General features: G+C 36.6%; 1 protein-coding gene across 1 annotated transcript in view; it reads right to left on the bottom strand.

The window, feature by feature from the left end:
* LOC142349029 (sulfate transporter-like) overlaps window positions 1-19022 on the bottom strand; it is a 48163-nt gene extending 29141 nt beyond the window's left edge. The window contains exons 1-3 of the mRNA XM_075400437.1: window positions 18817-19022; window positions 17129-17611; window positions 11591-11796 (exon numbers count right to left, since the gene is read on the bottom strand). Coding sequence (XP_075256552.1) covers window positions 11591-11796; window positions 17129-17611; window positions 18817-19021 — 894 coding nt within the window. The 5' untranslated portion in view covers window position 19022. The remainder of the gene's footprint in view (window positions 1-11590; window positions 11797-17128; window positions 17612-18816) is intronic.
* Window positions 19023-21206: the final 2184 nt, after the last annotated feature.

Here is a 21206-nt window from a genome sequence, read left to right as displayed (position 1 = left end):
TTACGATTGCATTAAGTAATAAGACTTTTGTGTTCTCTGGTAAACATTTACTTAGTGTATTCAAAACCTTTATTCCACAAGCCATTCTCTGAAGAATCTTTTTCACTTCTCCATCAAATTTTAGTTTGCTATCAATAATTACGCCAATATACTTCACACTATTTGATTCTGCTATTCTTTCATTGTCGATGCTATTCTATCATTGTCGAAAGAACCTTTGATGGGAAACTACAAAACAGATCTTTTCCTATCAGTAACTATCGTAAAAGCTGGAATACTTTGAATTGGCATTCCGTATATCTTTCTTAGTATAGAAATTAATTAAGATCCTAATCATCTTTCTTCATTGCTTTCTTCATTGTTTTGGAGCCCCTATGAAAATTTTATCTACATTGTTCAATTGAGGATGTGCCAGTTTTACACCTGCGACAAAATAAACCCACGTATCTTGTTACTAGGGGCGATTAACAATTTTAACATAAAGACTCGAAAGAAAATAAAAAAGGGCTGTCAAATTTCAAGAAAATAGCTACGAAAGCTTGGTACACTTGCACACTCAAAAAGATAAACACGAATCGACCAATGTCGGAAGAATTGCTCTCGAACGAAACGCGATGCAATTCAATTCATTGACTTCAGTCTAGATAAATTTTTATTTATGGGTGCAGAAATAGTTGCACATGCCGAAGTTCGAACCATTGACCTCCCGCTCCCTCGCCAGAAGCACTCACCGCCCGGCTATCAGTCCCTTCTTGTTGCTATTCTGCAATCGATTTTAATTTAGCAACAAGGTTTACATCCGAGTGAGAACAATAGAGATCACTCAAAAATGAAGAACGAAAGCATGAAAAATTCACTTGAGAAGTCAACGACTGTTCTAGAAGAAAAGCGCAAGATGATCATGCAAAAAATATGCATAAAAAAACCACGATTACAATAACTGCTATGAATTTCGTTCAAGAGCAATTAAAAAAAAGTCACGCAAAAGATTCTAAAGCAAATGTTAAACAAAAAAAAACATAGCCCGAAGAATTCCGCCAACGACTCTTCCGCAAAGTCCTCTCTGACAAGAAAACTTTCTTTCCAATCAACTGGTACGTACTAAACGGATTAACAACAATGAAAAAAACTTGGTCAAAAATGAACTTAGTCAAAAAAATTCGTAAAAGTATTAACCACTTAGCTATCAGACCCTTGAGTTTTGCATCTTAAAATCAATTTTGTTTTAGCAACACTGAAGAAGAGCAATTTAGGAAACGCTCAAAACGAAGCGTGAAAAAGTCAAGAAGAACACAAACCCACTAATGACGGGGTAATTTCTCTCGAACAACAGGCGGGCGCAAAAACAAATCACCCTGCCGGGATTCGAATCACCGACTTCCCGATCCAAAACCAGCTGCAGAGAACACTCGGCTGTGAAACCCTTGTTTTTGCAAAGCCGCAACCAACTTTATATTAGCAACAAGCTTTGCTTCGGAGTGAGAGCACTAGAGGTCACTCAAAAATGAAGAACGAAAGCGTGAAAAAGTCACTTGAGATGTCAAAGAATGTTCTAGAAGAAAAGCGCAAAAACATTCAAGCAAAAAATTTGCATATAAGAGACCAGCACATTTACAATAATTGCTACGTACTTCGTTCGAGAGCAATTAAACAAAGCCGGAAAATTGCCGAAACAAAGCCGCCGTTGCCCCGCTTAACGCATATCGGGTTTAAAACAGAAAAATAACAAATATAGAAACTGACCGATAATTTGAAGTATCAGAAGTGTTTTAAGTCGTCGTAAATAGTCTGTTAAATTCCAAAATTATCCTTGATTCAGCTTCTAAACTGAGGGTATTAAACTTAACACTAAATTCAGCCAGCAATCATTCTAATGAACTTTGGAAGCCTAATGAACAATGATATAGGACCCTGACTTACCGGTTTATCCCGTTTTTAATTTTGCTACTCTGAACTTGACCGTATTCACTATACGGTGTAAAACATTGAGTGAATGAATTTAGATACCATTCAGTTGAAACAGTGATTGAGATGAGAAGTCAAACGTGAAAGCCGTGAAAACGAAGAACGTGATCAAAAGGTTAAACGAAATAAAAGGACATAGCAGAACAAGTCCTGAAACAACACAAAAAATTCAGTCACTTTATGACTTGGAATTAATTCCGCCGTATTAGAACCCCAAAAAACTGGTAGTTTTGATAGTATTCTTATTATAATATTATTATCGTTATAGGTTTAGGCGCTATTTACAAAGTCAAAAGTACTTCAAAAATCTAGGATTAAATAAAAATTCCATTTTTATCGAATAATCAAACTCATGGGGTATTAGTTTTATTTCAAAGAGCAACTTATTCCATTCAAAAGGAGCAGCAAAATTGAACAACTTTTGCCCAGATACAGAAGTAACATTAGGATCCATCAAAGTATGCAGATTGTCATCTAGTTACCTTATCATTTCGGAAAACTAATGCGCCGAGATATACAGGAATTTTCCACTGATGGTGAACTAAGCGGTGACCAAAAAGTAGAATTTTGTAAAACACACGTTGTTTCACGGGTAGCCAATGAGGAGCAGCAAAGTTGAACAACTTTTGCCCAGATACAGAAGTAACATTAGGATCCATCAAAGGAGCAGCAAAATTGAACAACTTCAAAAGGAGCAGCAAAATTGAACAACTTTTGCCCAGATACAGAAGTAACATTAGGAGCCATCAAAGTATGCAGATTGTCATCTAGTTACCTTATCATTTCGGAAAACTAATGCGCCGAGATATACGGGAATTTTCCACTGATGGTGAACTAAGCGGTGACCAAAAAGTAGAATTTTGTAAAACACACGTTGTTTCACGGGTAGCCAATGACGCTGTTAGATATAATTTGCTATTGGTGAACCAGGTGAGAGCATAAAACGGAGACGACATGCTGAGTTCACTATATGCTGTAATTTCTGTATACTATACACAGGTAGTCCCTAGTACAGGGAGTTACAGTAATCTCGTTGCGAGAGAATCATTACCCAATCTAACTCAATCAACAACTTTCTGTCGATGGTATCTCTGATGGAAATTTTCAGCAGGAAATAATAACAAATACGACACACAGAAACAGAACTAAATTGTTTCATATGAGAATCTAGAATCTAAGTCGAAGCCCAACAAAGTAACATTGTTAGCCCCTATAAAAATTTTATCTACATTGTGCAATTGTGGATGTGCCAGTTTTACACCTGCGACAAAATAAACCCACGCATCTTGTTACTAGGGGCGATTACACCTGCGACAAAATAAACCCACGTATCTTGTTACTAGGGGCGATTAACAATTTTAACATAAAGACTCGAAAGAAAATAAAAAAGGGCTGTCAAATTTCAAGAAAATAGCTACGAAAGCTTGGTACACTTGCACACTCAAAAAGATAAACACGAATCGACCAATGTCGGAAGAATTGCTCTCGAACGAAACGCGATGCAATTCAATTCATTGACTTCAGTCTAGATAAATTTTTATTTATGGGTGCAGAAATAGTTGCACATGCCGAAGTTCGAACCATTGACCTCCCGCTCCCTCGCCAGAAGCACTCACCGCCCGGCTATCAGTCCCTTCTTGTTGCTATTCTGCAATCGATTTTAATTTAGCAACAAGGTTTACATCCGAGTGAGAACAATAGAGATCACTCAAAAATGAAGAACGAAAGCATGAAAAATTCACTTGAGAAGTCAACGACTGTTCTAGAAGAAAAGCGCAAGATGATCATGCAAAAAATATGCATAAAAAAACCACGATTACAATAACTGCTATGAATTTCGTTCAAGAGCAATTAAAAAAAAGTCACGCAAAAGATTCTAAAGCAAATGTTAAACAAAAAAAAACATAGCCCGAAGAATTCCGCCAACGACTCTTCCGCAAAGTCCTCTCTGACAAGAAAACTTTCTTTCCAATCAACTGCTACGTACTAAACGCATTAACAACAATGAAAAAAACTTGGTCAAAAATGAACTTAGTCAAAAAAATTCGTAAAAGTATTAACCACTTAGCTATCAGACCCTTGAGTTTTGCATCTTAAAATCAATTTTGTTTTAGCAACACTGAAGAAGAGCAATTTAGGAAACGCTCAAAACGAAGCGTGAAAAAGTCAAGAAGAACACAAACCCACTAATGTCGGGATAATTTCTCTCGAACAACAGGCGGGCGCAAAAACAAATCACCCCGCCGAGATTCGAATCACCGACTTCCCGATCCAAAACCAGCTGCAGAGAACACTCGGCTGTGAAACCCTTGTTTTTGCAAAGCTGCAACCAACTTTATATTAGCAACAAGCTTCGCTTCGGAGTGAGAGCACTAGAGATCACTCAAAAATGAAGAACGAAAGCGTGAAAAAGTCACTTGAGATGTCAAAGAATGTTCTAGAAGAAAAGCGCAAAAGCATTCAAGCAAAATATTTGCATATAAGAGACCAACACATTTACAATAATTGCTACGTACTTCGTTCGAGAGCAATTAAACAAAGCCGGAAAATTGCCGAAACAAAGCCGCCGTTGCCCCGCTTAACGCATATCGGGTTTAAAACAGAAAAATAACAAATATAGAAACTGACCGATAATTTGAAGTATCAGAAGTGTTTTAAGTCGTCGTAAATAGTCTGTTGTATTCCAAAATTATCCTTGATTCAGCTTCTAAACTGAGGGTATTAAACTTAATATTAAATTCAGCCAGCAATCATTCTAATGAACTTTGGAGGCCTAATGAACAATGATATAGTGACCCTGACTTACCGGTTTATCCCGTTTTTAATTTTGCTACTCTGAACTTGACCGTATTCACTATACCGTGTAAACCATTGAGTGAATGAATTTAGATACCATTCAGTTGAAACAGTGATTGAGATGAGAAGTCAAACGTGAAAGCCGTGAAAACGAAGAACGTGATCAAAAGGTTAAACGAAATAAAAGGACATAGCAGAACAAGTCCTGAAACAACACAAAACATTCAGTCACTTTATGACTTGAAATTAATTCCGCCGTATTAGAACCCAAAAAACTGGTAGTTTTGATAGTATTCTTATTATAATATTATTATTATCGTTATAGGTTTAGGCGCTATTTACAAAGTCAAAATAATCAAACTCATGGGGTATTAGTTTTATTTCAAAGAGCAACTTATTCCATTCAAAAGGAGCAGCAAAATTGAACAATTTTTGCCCAGATACAGAAGTAACAGTAGGATCCATCCATCAAAGTGTATGCAGATTGTCAACTAGTTACCTTATCAATTCGAAAACAAATGCGCCGAGATATACGGGAATTTTCCACTGATGGTGAACTAAGCGGTGACCAAAAAGTAGAATTTTGTAAAACACACGTTGTTTCACGGGTAGCCAATGAGGAGCAGCAAAGTTGAACAACTTTTGCCCAGATACAGAAGTAACATTAGGATCCATCAAAAGAGCAGCAAAATTGAACAACTTCAAAAGGAGCAGCAAAATTGAACAACTTTTGCCCAGATACAGAAGTAACATTAGGAGCCATCAAAGTATGCAGATTGTCATCTAGTTACCTTAGTGACCAAAAAGTAGAATTTTGTAAAACACACGTTGTTTCACGGGTAGCCAATGACGCTGTTAGATGTAATTTGCTATTGGTGAACCAGGTGAGTGCATAAAACGGAGACGACATGCTGAGTTCACTATATGCTGTAATTTCTGTATACTATACACAGGTAGTCCCTAGTACAGGGAGTTACAGTAATCTCGTTGCGAGAGAATCATTACTCAAACTAACTCAATCAACAACTTTCTGTCGACTGTATCTCTGATGGAAATTTTCAGCAGGAAATAAAAACATATACGACACACAGAAACAGAACTAAATTGTTTCATATGAGAATCTAGAATCTAAGTCGAAGCCCAACAAAGTAACATTGTTAGAAAAATTGGCGTCCGCTGAGAGTTCAAAAATATCTCTATTTAAACTATTCTTTCTACTAATAAATATATACTCAGCTTTATTCGAGTTTAATCAGAGCTTAGCACCACTGAACCACTTTTGCAGAGTTGTAAGTATCAAAAGCCCCCTGATTTATTGATGCATGGTAAACAAAATAGATAACAGTGTCATTGGCATAAAAATGATAATTCACATCAAGACGTTCAGACAGAATTTCCAGAGGAACAAGATAGCATGAAAAAAGAACGGGACCTAGAACAGATCCTAGAGGAACACCCGACTTTATAGTTCTTGGCATCGAATATTCACCATCAATCAACAATTTTTTTGGGATCTACTACTCAGATAACCACTCAAAAAGCTCAGCACTTTATCCTTGAAACCTAAACTTGTTTCAAGAATCGAAAAAAATAATTCATGATCGAGAGTGTCAAAGGCAGCTGATAGATCAAGTCCAATATGAAAAGTGCTTTTTGTCTTATCTAAATTGAGGACCAAATCTTTTGTCACCTTAACGAGGGCTATTTCTGTAGAGAAAAAACTCACTGCAGGCACTTTGGTATTTACTAAATAGACCATTGTTTTCAAGGTGTTCATGCAGTTGCATAAAAGCCACCTGTTCTAAGTGTTTTAAAATGTAGCTTAGGTTTGAGATAGATCAATAATATGAAATCTTCATTATCAGAATTTGCTTTTTTCAAGTGGGGCTTAACAATGGCCATTTTAAAGGACTGGGGATAACATCCCCTCTACGGTGAAATATTAGGAAGTTTAAGGAGGTCGGGATAATAATCTGGAACTGACTTAACAAGATGTGTCGGAATGATGTCCAGTGGAGATGTACTATTTGACGACGCCAAAATCAAATCTCTAAACTGACTTATCGACAACTCTCTGAACGATTTCATTGTTTTAACTTCAGCTTTCAGGACTTCAGGACCTATCGCAGTGTGAATCGACACAATAATAGATTCCAGTTTAGATATAAAGAACACGTTGAAGTTGTTTGCAAGCTGTTTTTTGTTTTCAAATTTAGGGAGCTTTTCAACATCTTAACCAAGAAGCAATTATAAGGTGGCCAACTTTTTACAGCTACAATTTTCAATCAACTCAATCTCAATGTATAATCTACGCTTCTCTAAGACTTTTCCAAAACACATATCCGGCTTTCTATTTTTACGCTCTGCTTTCCTCTTCTTTCGTTTCAAACTTAGTACAGATGTATTCGGCTTTCTATTTTTACGCTGTTCTTTCCTCTTCTTTCGTTTCAAACTCGAAAGCTCGTCGTCAAAAAATGGGCATTGATGCTTAGCAAATTTTTTTTGGGTGGTAGAACGGAATCCAAACCATTTTCCTCAAACCTTGGATACATACCCCATGCTTCATCAGTACGTGAGGCAAAATCGAACTTTAAGCACGGCTTCAATAACTTAATAAACCTTTAGAGTCAAATTTCTTTCAATCTCTATGCATCAACTGGTGTTGAGATTTGCGTTGTTTCACATTGCAGAGCGAGAAGCAAATAAAGGAATGGTGCGAAGAACATTTAACATTGAAAAATTGTTTGACGCTATAACATGGTCAAGAATACCAACACTTCTATGCGTTTTCTCGCAAACGTACTGAGTTAGGCCGCAATCTTTAAAAAATGTGTTCTACATTTTTGATGCATCGTTATTTCTATTGTGAAATGTAAAAAAATTACCAAGGAGAACAATCTTGTCCAATTGTAGCCTTCTTTCTTTAAAAAGAATAGTAAAAAGATCACTGAAAGATTTAACATTTAATTTAGTTGGTAGGTAAACAGCGATTAGTAAATAAGTGGTAGCCCCAACAGTTAAAGACGCATAACAGCATTCAAAAAATTCAAAGGCAAAGTTTTTAAAATATTCCAAATGGAGATCACATCTGTAAAAGGTGGCAAATTCCACCTCCTCTTTTAATTAACCTTGGGTGCACTATAGAAGAGAATCCTGGGCGACAACACTGCTTTAGAATAAAACCGTCATCTGAGTTTTTCTTAATCCACATCTCTATAAATACTCTAGAACTAATTTCATCTACTTCCAAGAGGGCATTTACATCTTTAGTTTTGTTCCTCAAAGCGCGAACATTATGTAGACAAATCTTTATTTCTGTAGATCTTTGTTTCGTCCGTTGTTTTAATTGAGTATTGAGACCAAGCAACAAGGCATCAAGAACAACAAAAACAAACATAGCTGGTAGATTGCCAGGATTAGCCGCAATAGGTTCGTAGATCTGCAGACTTGAAAAAAAAAACAGTACAAAAGAGACAAAAAAATATCCTTTCCTTAAAGGATGAGATGTTATAATTTGATGAAGAATCTGTATAAGTTATCGCTTCCTCTATTAGATGCTCTCAAATAACCGTCAATTAGAGTGACATTTAATGATTTGACTTCATCTCTTTGAATTAAAGTAAAGAAAAGTCAATTTCAAAGTGCGGAAGTCCTTTTTAGTTAAAAAAGACAGCACTCCGATACTGTTCAAATTCATTGAATTGTATCAACGAGAGCGCCGAAATAATAGCCGTTGAGAGGCTGGCGCCGCCTATTAAACAAGAAAAAGAACAAACCACTAAAAACGCCGAAATCACAAAAATAGCACAAGATTGCATGTAAAACTCTAAGAAATGATTGAGATAGTCAATAAGCTCCGAAAAATACAATCATTTCGTAATATTTGAAAAACCATTTTACCCAAAAAAGTAACGTAAAAACTTAAAAATCTGCTTCCAAAATTTTTCACTACTTTCTCGCTTTCTCTCTCTCTCTCTCTCAGAGAAATAAGTGAACAAAACCACTCTAAACTCTCATTCTGCTTTTGATTTTTGTTCAGCAGAATGCCCTGAACACTTGTTTCACGTGCGGCATTTGAATTCCTCTAAAAGACATTAACATAGCCGTTAGATTGCCGGAATAGCTGCGAAAAAATAGACCTGCGTGCCATATAAGAGAGATAGAAACAATTACAGATCTAAATTGAAAAAAAATCGACGCCGTTTAAAAAATTGGGCTAAAAAACATTCAGCGATAAATCAAAAAAGGTTGTTAAAATTCATTCCACAGAAGCCTCTCATTAGGAACCGTTATTACACATATGAGTTCCTTTGACCTTAAACAAATTCAAATTAAACTTAAGTTTTAAAGTGCAAAAGTCATTTTATTGAGTGAGGTAAGTCACGTATGATCATAATCTAATCACGCAAATAACCTAAAAACTTTCGCTAAAGCGAGTTAGAAATGACGTCACGCGCGCAAATGCCGTTAGTGAGAGGAAGAAGTCATTCAGAAAATTTGACTTTTTCAGCTTTGCTGTGTGAACAAATGTAAAACGAAAAAAGAGCGTCAGACGACGAAACAAAAAAAACCAAGAGCACCGCAATATAGCTACGCTCAGCTTACAGCTTCGCAGCTATAAAAACAGTACTTCCGATTTTTAAAAAACCTCAAGAATATACTTATCGTAAGAAAAACGAAGAGAAGTCCAATAATGGCTCGCTATCGCAGCTATTAATAAATAACTGTCCACTCACATCTAATCCGTACTTGTCATGGAAATTGGCGAAATGTGAGATCATAGTGGCTCCGATAACAAGTATAAGCTCCATGGGAACAGGCACTCCCTTCAGTTTGGACTTGAACTTCTCGAGTAGAAACAGAGAGACATACAAGACAATTGCAGCACACATTCCAAACACCAGCGAGCAAATGTTGGTCTTGGAAATATTCAGAATGATATCTTAAATCAACATCTAATTACTAGAAATCACTACAATATAAACACTTCTTGGTTTCAAAATTATAAACGACAATTTCAATCACAGGTTGCAATCTCTTTCAATTTTAAATGATTCTCTTGCCAATCTCGTACTTTCAATCACACTTGAATAACTAGGTTATGTTTACGGATCTTACATTAACATCTTATGGACCAAAAGGACCGTGTGAACTATGTTGCCAATAACAAGCATAGCCGTCAATTTTCCGGACAATCAACGCGTTGAAACCCTTCACGCATATCGAGAATGAAACAGAAAAAGAGGAGGTAGAAATTTCGAATTTTTCAAGTGTCAAAAGCTGTTCTAATTTGGTGAGCAATTTTCAGTCAGATTTCTCAGTTATACTTAGCTCAGCTTCTATATTGAAGGCTTTTAAGCTTAATACTAATGCCAGCTAGCAATCGCTCAGGTGAAATTTGATACCTAATGCACTAAGACAATGACCGGGCCTTATCGTTTTATCGCGTTTCTTTTGATTTTGTTCTTTCCACATTCAACGAATTCACTACATTGCTTAATTCGATGAGTGAAAGAAATCACAATACATTCATGCAAATAAAAAGATCCCAACAAAGTTTTATAGGAAAACCTGTAATATCACCTGCTTTCAATCAATGACTACCAACAATACCCACTACAAAAAAGTACTTAAATTATTTCAGTGAAAACTTGCCTATCAAACTTCTGAAAGTTCCATTTAATAACACAGCCCCAAGAAAACAAAAGAAATATTTGAACCTAAAAAGTATCCCGAAAAGCGCAAAAATAAACGCAGAAAACTCCTTAAAATAGGCAAAAATTAGTCAAATTTAATTAAACTTCTTTACAAAAAAAACAACTGAAAATCAAAAAAAGCAATTGAAAGAAAAGGTTTCAAAATAACAGCAAAAACAGATTTCAACCAAACGATTAACCAAATACAAAACCAAATTGATGCAGCGTACAAAAACTGCAAAAAAGTGCAAAATGTCAGAATGACAAATACCACAAAATTCTAAAGTCTAATATTTGCTTCCGGTGGTCAAAAACACTTCCACGCAAACAAAAATGGGGATAATGTAATTTAAAAAACCTTTTGGCTGAGAAAAAAAGAAAACTACTTAGCTAAACTACACTCTAAACTCTCATTCTGCTTTTGATTTTTGTTCAGCAGAATGCCCTGAACACTTGTTTCACGTGCGGCATTTGAATTCCTCTAAAAGACATTAACATAGCCGTTAGATTGCCGGAATAGCTGCGAAAAAATAGACCTGCGTGCCATATAAGAGAGATAGAAACAATTACAGATCTAAATTGAAAAAAAATCGACGCCGTTTAAAAAATTGGGCTAAAAAACATTCAGCGATAAATCAAAAAAGGTTGTTAAAATTCATTCCACAGAAGCCTCTCATTAGGAACCGTTATTACACATATGAGTTCCTTTGACCTTAAACAAATTCAAATTAAACTTAAGTTTTAAAGTGCAAAAGTCATTTTATTGAGTGAGGTAAGTCACGTATGATCATAATCTAATCACGCAAATAACCTAAAAACTTTCGCTAAAGCGAGTTAGAAATGACGTCACGCGCGCAAATGCCGTTAGTGAGAGGAAGAAGTCATTCAGAAAATTTGACTTTTTCAGCTTTGCTGTGTGAACAAATGTAAAACGAAAAAAGAGCGTCAGACGACGAAACAAAAAAAACCAAGAGCACCGCAATATAGCTACGCTCAGCTTACAGCTTCGCAGCTATAAAAACAGTACTTCCGATTTTTAAAAAACCTCAAGAATATACTTATCGTAAGAAAAACGAAGAGAAGTCCAATAATGGCTCGCTATCGCAGCTATTAATAAATAACTGTCCACTCACATCTAATCCGTACTTGTCATGGAAATTGGCGAAATGTGAGATCATAGTGGCTCCGATAACAAGTATAAGCTCCATGGGAACAGGCACTCCCTTCAGTTTGGACTTGAACTTCTCGAGTAGAAACAGAGAGACATACAAGACAATTGCAGCACACATTCCAAACACCAGCGAGCAAATGTTGGTCTTGGAAATATTCAGAATGATATCTTAAATCAACATCTAATTACTAGAAATCACTACAATATAAACACTTCTTGGTTTCAAAATTATAAACGACAATTTCAATCACAGGTTGCAATCTCTTTCAATTTTAAATGATTCTCTTGCCAATCTCGTACTTTCAATCACACTTGAATAACTAGGTTATGTTTACGGATCTTACATTAACATCTTATGGACCAAAAGGACCGTGTGAACTATGTTGCCAATAACAAGCATAGCCGTCAATTTTCCGGACAATTAACGCGTTGAAACCCTTCACGCATATCGAGAATGAAACAGAAAAAGAGGAGGTAGAAATTTCGAATTTTTCAAGTGTCAAAAGCTGTTCTAATTTGGTGAGCAATTTTCAGTCAGATTTCTCAGTTATACTTAGCTCAGCTTCTATATTGAAGGCTTTTAAGCTTAATACTAATGCCAGCTAGCAATCGCTCAGGTGAAATTTGATACCTAATGCACTAAGACTGACCGGGCCTTATCGTTTTATCGCGTTTCTTTTGATTTTGTTCTTTCCACATTCAACGAATTCACTACATTGCTTAATTCGATGAGTGAAAGAAATCACAATACATTCATGCAAATAAAAAGATCCCAACAAAGTTTTATAGGAAAACCTGTAATATCACCTGCTTTCAATCAATGACTACCAACAATACCCACTACAAAAAAGTACTTAAATTATTTCAGTGAAAACTTGCCTATCAAACTTCTGAAAGTTCCATTTAATAACACAGCCCCAAGAAAACAAAAGAAATATTTGAACCTAAAAAGTATCCCGAAAAGCGCAAAAATAAACGCAGAAAACTCCTTAAAATAGGCAAAAATTAGTCAAATTTAATTAAACTTCTTTACAAAAAAAACAACTGAAAATCAAAAAAAGCAATTGAAAGAAAAGGTTTCAAAATAACAGCAAAAACAGATTTCAACCAAACGATTAACCAAATACAAAACCAAATTGATGCAGCGTACAAAAACTGCAAAAAAGTGCAAAATGTCAGAATGACAAATACCACAAAATTCTAAAGTCTAATATTTGCTTCCGGTGGTCAAAAACACTTCCACGCAAACAAAAATGGGGATAATGTAATTTAAAAAACCTTTTGGCTGAGAAAAAAAGAAAACTACTTAGCTGCTTTGAAAAGGCCGCACGTGACCAAAAATTCTGCTCACTTTGAGAAAATTTCTTTACACCTACTTTCCTCCTATATGTTTTTAAAATCGGTATTAACAAAACCATCACTCGCTCTTCGCTGTACAGTTTTGTTCAGCAAAAAACAAAAATCAAAGTTTTCAAACGTGCGGCATTGAATTTCAGATCCTGTTTCACAACAACTAGACGGATTAAAGAAAAAACTTAGGACAAGTCATGGCCTACACTTCAAAGAACTTCCATTGAATGAACAAAAAAAGGCCTAAGAATGACTAGGAAGAAACTCAGAAAACAAATTTTAAAAATCCTATCATTTTTTTTAGGAAAGTATGAATCAAAGTCAAACTGCCGCATGTTAACAAAAACCAGGAGAGAACGCGAAATTTTAATAAAACAACGTTTTCTCACTCAGCTTTAAAATGTGACTGAAAACATTTTACGTCACAGAACCACTCGCTTTTTCGCTCTATTTCTTATTTCAGCCTGAACAAAATTACTACTCCAATTTGACTTCGAAAATCTTTAAAATGTGTAACAGATCTTTACAACAATGCCTCAATACAATTCAAATTCTTTGAATTGACAAAAACAGAACACCGTACTCCCCTTTGAGTCATAAAAAGACAGCGCCCCGATACAATTCAAATTAAAAACATAGCTGGCAGATTGCCAGAAAATAGCCGCAGTAGATTCGTAGATCGGCAGTCTAAAAAAAACAGTAAAAAAGACAGAACAAAAAAATTCGTCTTTTCATTGAAGGCTGATCTGTTATACTTTTAATTAAAAATCTGTATAAGTTATTGCTGCCTCTATTAGCTGATCTCAAATAACCTTCATTTAGAGTAACACACACCCATTTGACCTTATCTCTTTGAATTAAAGTACATAAAAGTCAATTTCAAAGTGAGGAAGTCATTTTTCAGAGTGAGGTAAGTCAAGTATGACCAAAAATTTAATCACGCGCATGAACAAAAAACTCGCTCCACTAAGAGCGAAAAATGACGTCACACATGCAATTCAGTTGAAATTGCATGAACGAATGAACAAAAAGTGGCTGTGACGTCATATGGTCGTAACAAAAATCATGACGACGAAATAAAAAAAAACCAAGAGAAGGCCAATAATAGCCCCAGCTATCGCTGTGCGGCTATTAAAAAGGAGAGCGCTTAAATAATAGCCGTCGAGAGAGTGACGGCGGCTATTAATCAACTAAAACGTGCACTAATAGTAGATTTCTTTATTCAAAGCTGATGTGCGGTCTCATCAGATTCATCCGAAGACCAAGGGATTCCACAGTCCCATTTTTGCGGCATATTTGATGTGCACAGAAGAGACATGTTAACTCAAACGCATAATCAGATAGAACACGCCGCCTTCAGTCACTCCAGCAATTAAACAATCCAATTTGGGTTGAGTTTCTACTGAATAATTGGTCAACATTTGTCTAGAAAACCTAAAAACATTGAGCCGAAAATCATCTTAATTTGAAACATAAACCGACAAATGTCGGAAGAATTGCTTTCGAACAAAGCGGGTAGAAAAAATTTGACCCCTCCAGGATTCGAATCATTGAACTCCCAATCCTTAATCACATACATGCACTAACCTCTCTGCTACCAGACCTGTTCATTGCTGTGTTGCAACCGATTTTATAGCTACAAGCTTTACATCGGAGTGAGAGCACTCAAAAATGAAGAGCGAAAGCGTGAAAAAAAATGTTGTCACTTGAGAAGTCAAAGAATGTTCTAGAAGAAAAGCGAAGATCGATCATGCAAAAAATTTGCACTAAAAAAAACCAACACGTTTACAATAGCTGCTATGAACTTCGATCAAGAACAATTAAAAAAAGTCAGGCAAAAGATGCTCAAGGAAATGTTAAACAAAAAAACACAGCCCGAAGAATTCCGCAAACGACTCTTCAGCAAATTCCTCGCTGTCAAGAAAACTTTCTTTCCAATCAACTGGTACCTACTAAACGAATTGAACTTAGTCAGAAAAATCAGTCAGTATTAACCACTTAGCTATCAGACCTTTGAGTTTTGTATCTTACAATCAATTTTGTTTTAGCAACACTGAAGAAGATCAATTTAGGAAACACACAAATCCAAGCGTGAAAAGGTCAAGAAGAACAACCCCAATGCCGGGATAATTGCTCTCGAACAACAGGCGGGAGCAAAAACAAATCACCCCGCTGGGATTCGAATCACCACTTCCCGATCCATAACCAGCTGCACAGAACACTCGGCTACGAAATACATGTTTTTGCTATACCGCAACCAACTTTATATTAGCAACAAGCTTTACTTCGGAGTGAGAGCAATAGAGATCACTCAAAAATGAAGAACGAAAGCGTGAAAAAGTCACTTGAGAAGTCAAATAATGTTCTAGAAGAAAAGCGCAAAATGGTCTAGCAAAAATTTCCATAAAAAAGACCAACACATTTACAATAATTGCTATGAACTTCGTTAATTCAACTTAACATGGTTATTTTACTAATAATTAGGTTAAATAAACTTTTTCTGACGTTTCTACGTAAATTGGAAATTATTCTATTCATTTGGAACGATTTCTGTACGCTTTTGAAATACTCCAATCTGATTGGTTAATATTCGCTTAATTACTCGGTAACAGGTAGTAGCTAGCTAAAGCACAGGGTGGCTAAAAGCGTTGGGTATAAAAATCTGGGGAGGGGTTGTCCAAGATCTTTAAACTATGAATATCTGCCTCATCATAGTAAACACAAAGTATCACCATAAAGTAAACAAACATCGAGAAAAATGCTAGCATTACTGAGAGACTTTAAAAAATATTGAAAACGCCATTTTAAATTAATAGCTAGGAGTTGGTACTGCCTAAAAGAGACGCTTTTCAATAGGAAACTCATACCACCTTTTAATAATAGCATAAAATACCAGAAAAAAATTGAGCACGACTGAAAAAAAAAACATTTCTCTGATGATAGACAATGCTCTCTGTCATGAAACTGTCTTAAAACGTCATCTCCATAGGTGTGTTGCCTCTTTAGGGCAGTGGTTTCCCTGGAAAATTAGCTACTTATAGTGGTCCAGTTGAGTCCATCGTCTACGGTAACTCTTTGGCGTCAATTTTTAACACATAATTTCAGATTATATTCGTTGGTCCATGGTGCAAATAGTGCAGAGCAAATTTAAAAATTGCACCATAGTCAGTAAGACCAAAACTAAATTTGGACGTCCTCTTAGACTGGTAGAGCTCAAGTAACTGAATCTCAACCCAACCACTCAGGTTTTTCAACCTACCGTTTCGAAATCAAACTTCTCAGAACGTATGGGGGGTCCAAATGGTCATCAAAACTGCCCTTTACAGTGTGATTTTAATGTGTTCTCAGCAACTTCCGTATATTTGAGCTTTTAGGGACTAGCAAATATCCAAGAGAGATTCTTGGCGACTTAACCTCGGGGATTTATCCCATTTTTGAGGACGAAAATAAATTGCCAGACAAAAAATTGGTCAAGCAAAAATATCATTTAAAAAGTCCACAGGATTGACATAATTGCTACAAACTTTGAGATCAATTACTCCGTTCAACTGTTTCCTTTAAAAACATAGGCCGACCAACAGGCGGGGCAATTTATTTCAGAGGGGGCTGTAGCCGAAATAATTTTCATGCGTGCAAAAATTAAGACAAATGAGGGGTTCGACCCCGTGCCCTCCTGCTGAGGATCTGTTCTGTTTGTACTGGATCAAATTGTGAATAAGAGCAATTTATGTCACGCAAAATTCAAGAATTCAAGCGTGAAAAAGTCACTCGAGAAGTGAAATCGAAAGAATGTTCTAGAACACAGAAGCGCAAAAAAGATCAAGAAAAAATATTGCTTAAAAGAAACACTTCTACAATAATTGCCCCAAACTTTGTTCGAGAGCAATTCTGACTAACTTTAACTAACTTTCAACCGACCATACTACTTTTTATAGTTTTTGCAAGCTTGTGACTTGCGTTTTCAGAATCGAATTTTAAATTTTTCGATAGAGGTAAAAAGTAGCTGTTCGAAAGCCGTGCGATCATGTTTGTTTTACTCTTGTTGCCTCTTTGTAATTGAAATCTATTGTAATAGCTACAGTGTTTGGCCGTTTTTACAGGCATTGCTTTATGCGTATGTGACTTATTCTCAACAAAAAAGCCGACTGACCTCGCCATGTGAATATGAGACAACCGACATCCACGCACTTCTCAATTGTCAGTCCAAATATTCTGATGAGCTGAGATGTGCTGACGTGAAACACGACTCCGAATGTGAGCCCTCTGACCAGGCTGACCGAAAAGTATCCACCTACAAACCCTAGCCTCAACAGGCCAAGGGCTAGCAGGAATATTCCTGAACAAAGACCAATGCTGGCGGCTATTGCTATTAATTGATCCTCGATTTCTTCCTGAGTTTTAACTGAAGGTCGAATCACCTCACCAGTGGTCGCATTCGTTGATAGAGCTCGGCCCTCATCGATTAGGTTGTTTATTGAATCAACTGAGAGTCCGACCATCATACAAACGGGAGCAATTGTTGGGACAGATAGATGATTGGACGTTCCGAATATGAAGTAGATTAGAGGTGCCACGAAGCTCATGTATAGACCGATGACTGGTGGCATTCCAGCAAGTGAGGCGTTCGCCATGCCTAAAACCAATAACATCGACCTTCATTCAAGATTTGCAGAAAGTCGCTCAGTCTATTAAACTTTTCAAACATTTTTGAGACACGTCTGCTGAATTTTGATATGATATTATACCTTATATTGACCAAGATTCTGATACTTTTGATATTTCAAAGAAAATTGTTCCTTAGAAGCATTTATTTCAATTTTTGTGACATTAAAATTGTTCATGAACAGTATCGATTTATTTGCTAGATTTTTATAAGTGTCTGTCATATGGTGTATATTTGAACAGGGTTACAACATTCCTACTATCTACTTTGTGCATTAAGTTACGGCGATTTGTTCCTCAAACTTCATGAAAAAAAATGTTTTATGAAAACTTTTTGTACTCAATTTGAAAAAAGATTTTGCACGCAAGTTTGCTTTGCACGCAAGCATTAATTGTTCATTCGTACATCTCAACTACTAATTTGTGTGAACTAAATTTTAACATCATTCATTTTTAATAGTTGAGGTTACTCCAGTTGAAGTGAATAAAATTGATGAAGTCAACGTAACGTAGTTCATGTAAAATTCATCGTGGCCCAAATCGTAAAAATGGTTTGTTTGTACATGCTATGATTAAACTGATTATTAACGCCGAATCGCAGTTCATAAGTTGAAGTTGGCTTTGAGTCAAATTAAGTTTCACCTTTACACTTACTATAGCAGTAAAAGATCTAGAGTACCTTATTAAAGGCTATGACAGTAAGTTACAAAAATTGTACCAATTTTATTCAAATTATTTTGACAAAAAAATCAAGCTAGACAACTAATAAAAACGAAAAACAATCAATATAGCTAGCAGATCTCCAGAAATTAGCCACCATAGCCTTGTAGATAAGCAGTATCTAATGAAAAAAAAACCACCAATAAATACAAATCCCACCAATTTACTAACTGGTGACATGATGTATTTTGATTAAGTTCAGCAGCAGCCTCTACTCCGGAGTGAGCGCAATAGAGATCAAAGAATCAAAGCGTGAAAAAGTAACTTGAGAAGTCAAAGAATGTTCTAGAACAAACGCGCACAAACGATCAAGCAAAAAAATGCAAAAAAGACCAACACGTTTACAATAATAGCTACGAATTTCGTTCGAGAGCAATTAAAAACAAGACGAGGCCAATAATAGCCCCCAGCTATCGCTTTGCCACTGTCAAAAAACATGTGAATTTTGAACTTCACCATGAGGGATGTTGAAAGCCGCCACCGTAAATCCCGCAATCACGTCTCCTAAAATATATGACTTCTGATATCGTTTGAACATGTCAATACAAGGAAAGAATGAATACACGAAGTCAGTAGGTGAGCATTTTGATTCACCGCCTTTCCTCTTTTTCCTAAGCCTTCCATTAGTTCGGTCAAACTCATTCTGGTTGTGAAAACTCATTCCAACTGAAATAACATTGGTTTAACCTTGTAGTAACCAATGCCTTCTTGTCTCAAATAAAAATCTGCCATCGATATTTGAATGGTAATTCAAGTAGAGAGCGGATACGTGATATTATTTACAGATTATCAAGAAGTAAAAACACGAAAGGTTTACAAAAAAAAATGCTTAAAATGCGGGATCTTTTCCCTTTGTGCCCCCCCCCCCCCTCCAGTACGTAATGCACCACCACCCCCCCCCCCCCGTTACAGAGCACGTGCGTCTGGGGGTTGCAAATAATTCGCACCCACTTAGCTGTGGGGGGGGGGGGGCAAACGGAAAAGATCCCAAATGCGTTTATGGACCAAAGAATGGGTCTTTCCCATTATAGGCCCCAATTATGGTATAAATGCCACGATTTGGTGGCTAAAAGTAATCAGATCACGACGCTTGGGGGACTATAATGGGAAATACCTGTTTTTACGACCACATTCCGATTGCCGTAGAAATTGCACTGAATGAACGAAGCAATTTTTATCAGAGCGATGTTGGATTAATTATCACTGACTCGTTTGGTTGGACTGAACATGCGAAGCAACGAGTTGAAAAGCCACAAAGTCTCTATTCTTTTTGAAGCGCAAGGAAATGCAACACGGTTTTATGCATCTGGAACCTGGGAGTTGAAAAGATCTTAGCTAACTGCAGAACGGCAGAACTTCTGGTACGGAACTAGATTTCAAATGAACGTTCAAGAGAAAAAAAGAGGAATTGAATGACGGAAAAGATCTAAATGAAAGATTAAAACAATTTGCGTCGGACTACTTTGAGAGAAACTGGGCCCAAATCAACTCTTTCACTTTCGTGTTTGTGTGAAACTTGTCGTGTCAAACTCGGTGGCAACAAGTCAACTCTTCTATCTCTACAAAACACTATAATGGGAAAGATCTGTTTTTACGACCATTCCGATCGTCGTGGAACTTGCACTGAATGAACGAAGCAACTTTACGAAGAGCGATAAATATTACAGCTAATGTAGTTTTGTCAGATTGAAGGCCGAAATTGCGTTGGAAGTGTTTATGCCCTACAACTATAGCATTGCCGATGTAAATACTGAACTATGGTACACTGGCTGTTCGTTTAAATCACAAACAACACCCCCGTGAGAACAAAAAAGCAACAAAATCTCCCGGGTTGGATCGGAAAAAAGACAGCCCAGGCACTCAACAAGCTGAATACCCTAAGGAATACGCTAAAGATAATGTTTTTCAGGCCAGAAAGAAACTGCAAGATTTTGAGCAGTTGAAGTGAGATGCAAGAAGATCAAAGAAACTGCAAAGAAACTGCAAGAAATGAAGTGAGATGACGGAAGATCGTAAGACTACGAATCGACACTTTCCGCAACACGACATAGAATGAAAATCTTCAAGTGTCTCAAAAGCTTGAAGAGGGACAGATTACCACCCGAGCTGAAGAATGCCAGATGTGGACAAGAAACAGAAGTAGAAACAGATTTAGAGAAGGCTGAATTGTTAACTTCTATTTTGCATCTGTTGTGACTCAAAATATGTACAAAAAATTCAGGTTCATAAATTTTTTCAAGTACATTTTCGGAAAAACTCCAGCTGAATTCACTCGAGGTGACATTGCTGGTGACTGAAACAGTTGAATGTGTCAAAGAGTAGGTGACTAGACGCAATTCCTGCACTCCTGAAAAGGCCAGCAAGGAGCAGTAAGTTTTTTTGCAAAATATCTTTCAGAACATTGTAAGACTCAAAAAACACAAAACACGCCTCAATCAACACAAAGCTAGATCTACAGAAACTTAATTTCGAATCGGCCACTTGGTTAATTGAATCGAGTACTTACCCAGCTGGGACCTATGGCCTTGAAATTTACGCGAAAAACATCGATTTGGACACGTACAATTCGCATTTGGATCGTATTTACGGTGCCTTTTGAAAGAACTGGTGTGGGGTCTCCAATTTGACCCGAAATTTCAATTTACTGTATAATCTCTATGGCAATGACGAATGGGGTTTACGCAGAGTGAAGCCAGACACGCGGAAGTTCATTGCAATTCATTATAGCAATGGTTTCCATCACAACATCGGGAAAATTGATCGCTTGTACGCACTGAAGTCAACCGAAGTATACCGTCGCGACCTCTGCCAAGAGCAACTGTCGTCAAACAAACACATTTTACACT

The sequence above is a fragment of the Convolutriloba macropyga genome, chromosome 11 (assembly GCF_964194025.1).
Source record: "Convolutriloba macropyga chromosome 11, txConMacr16.3, whole genome shotgun sequence".
NCBI classification, from domain to species: Eukaryota; Metazoa; Xenacoelomorpha; order Acoela; family Convolutidae; genus Convolutriloba; species Convolutriloba macropyga.
The sequence above is the reverse complement of the archived record's forward strand: the minus strand, read 5'-3'. Positions and strand labels throughout refer to the sequence as shown.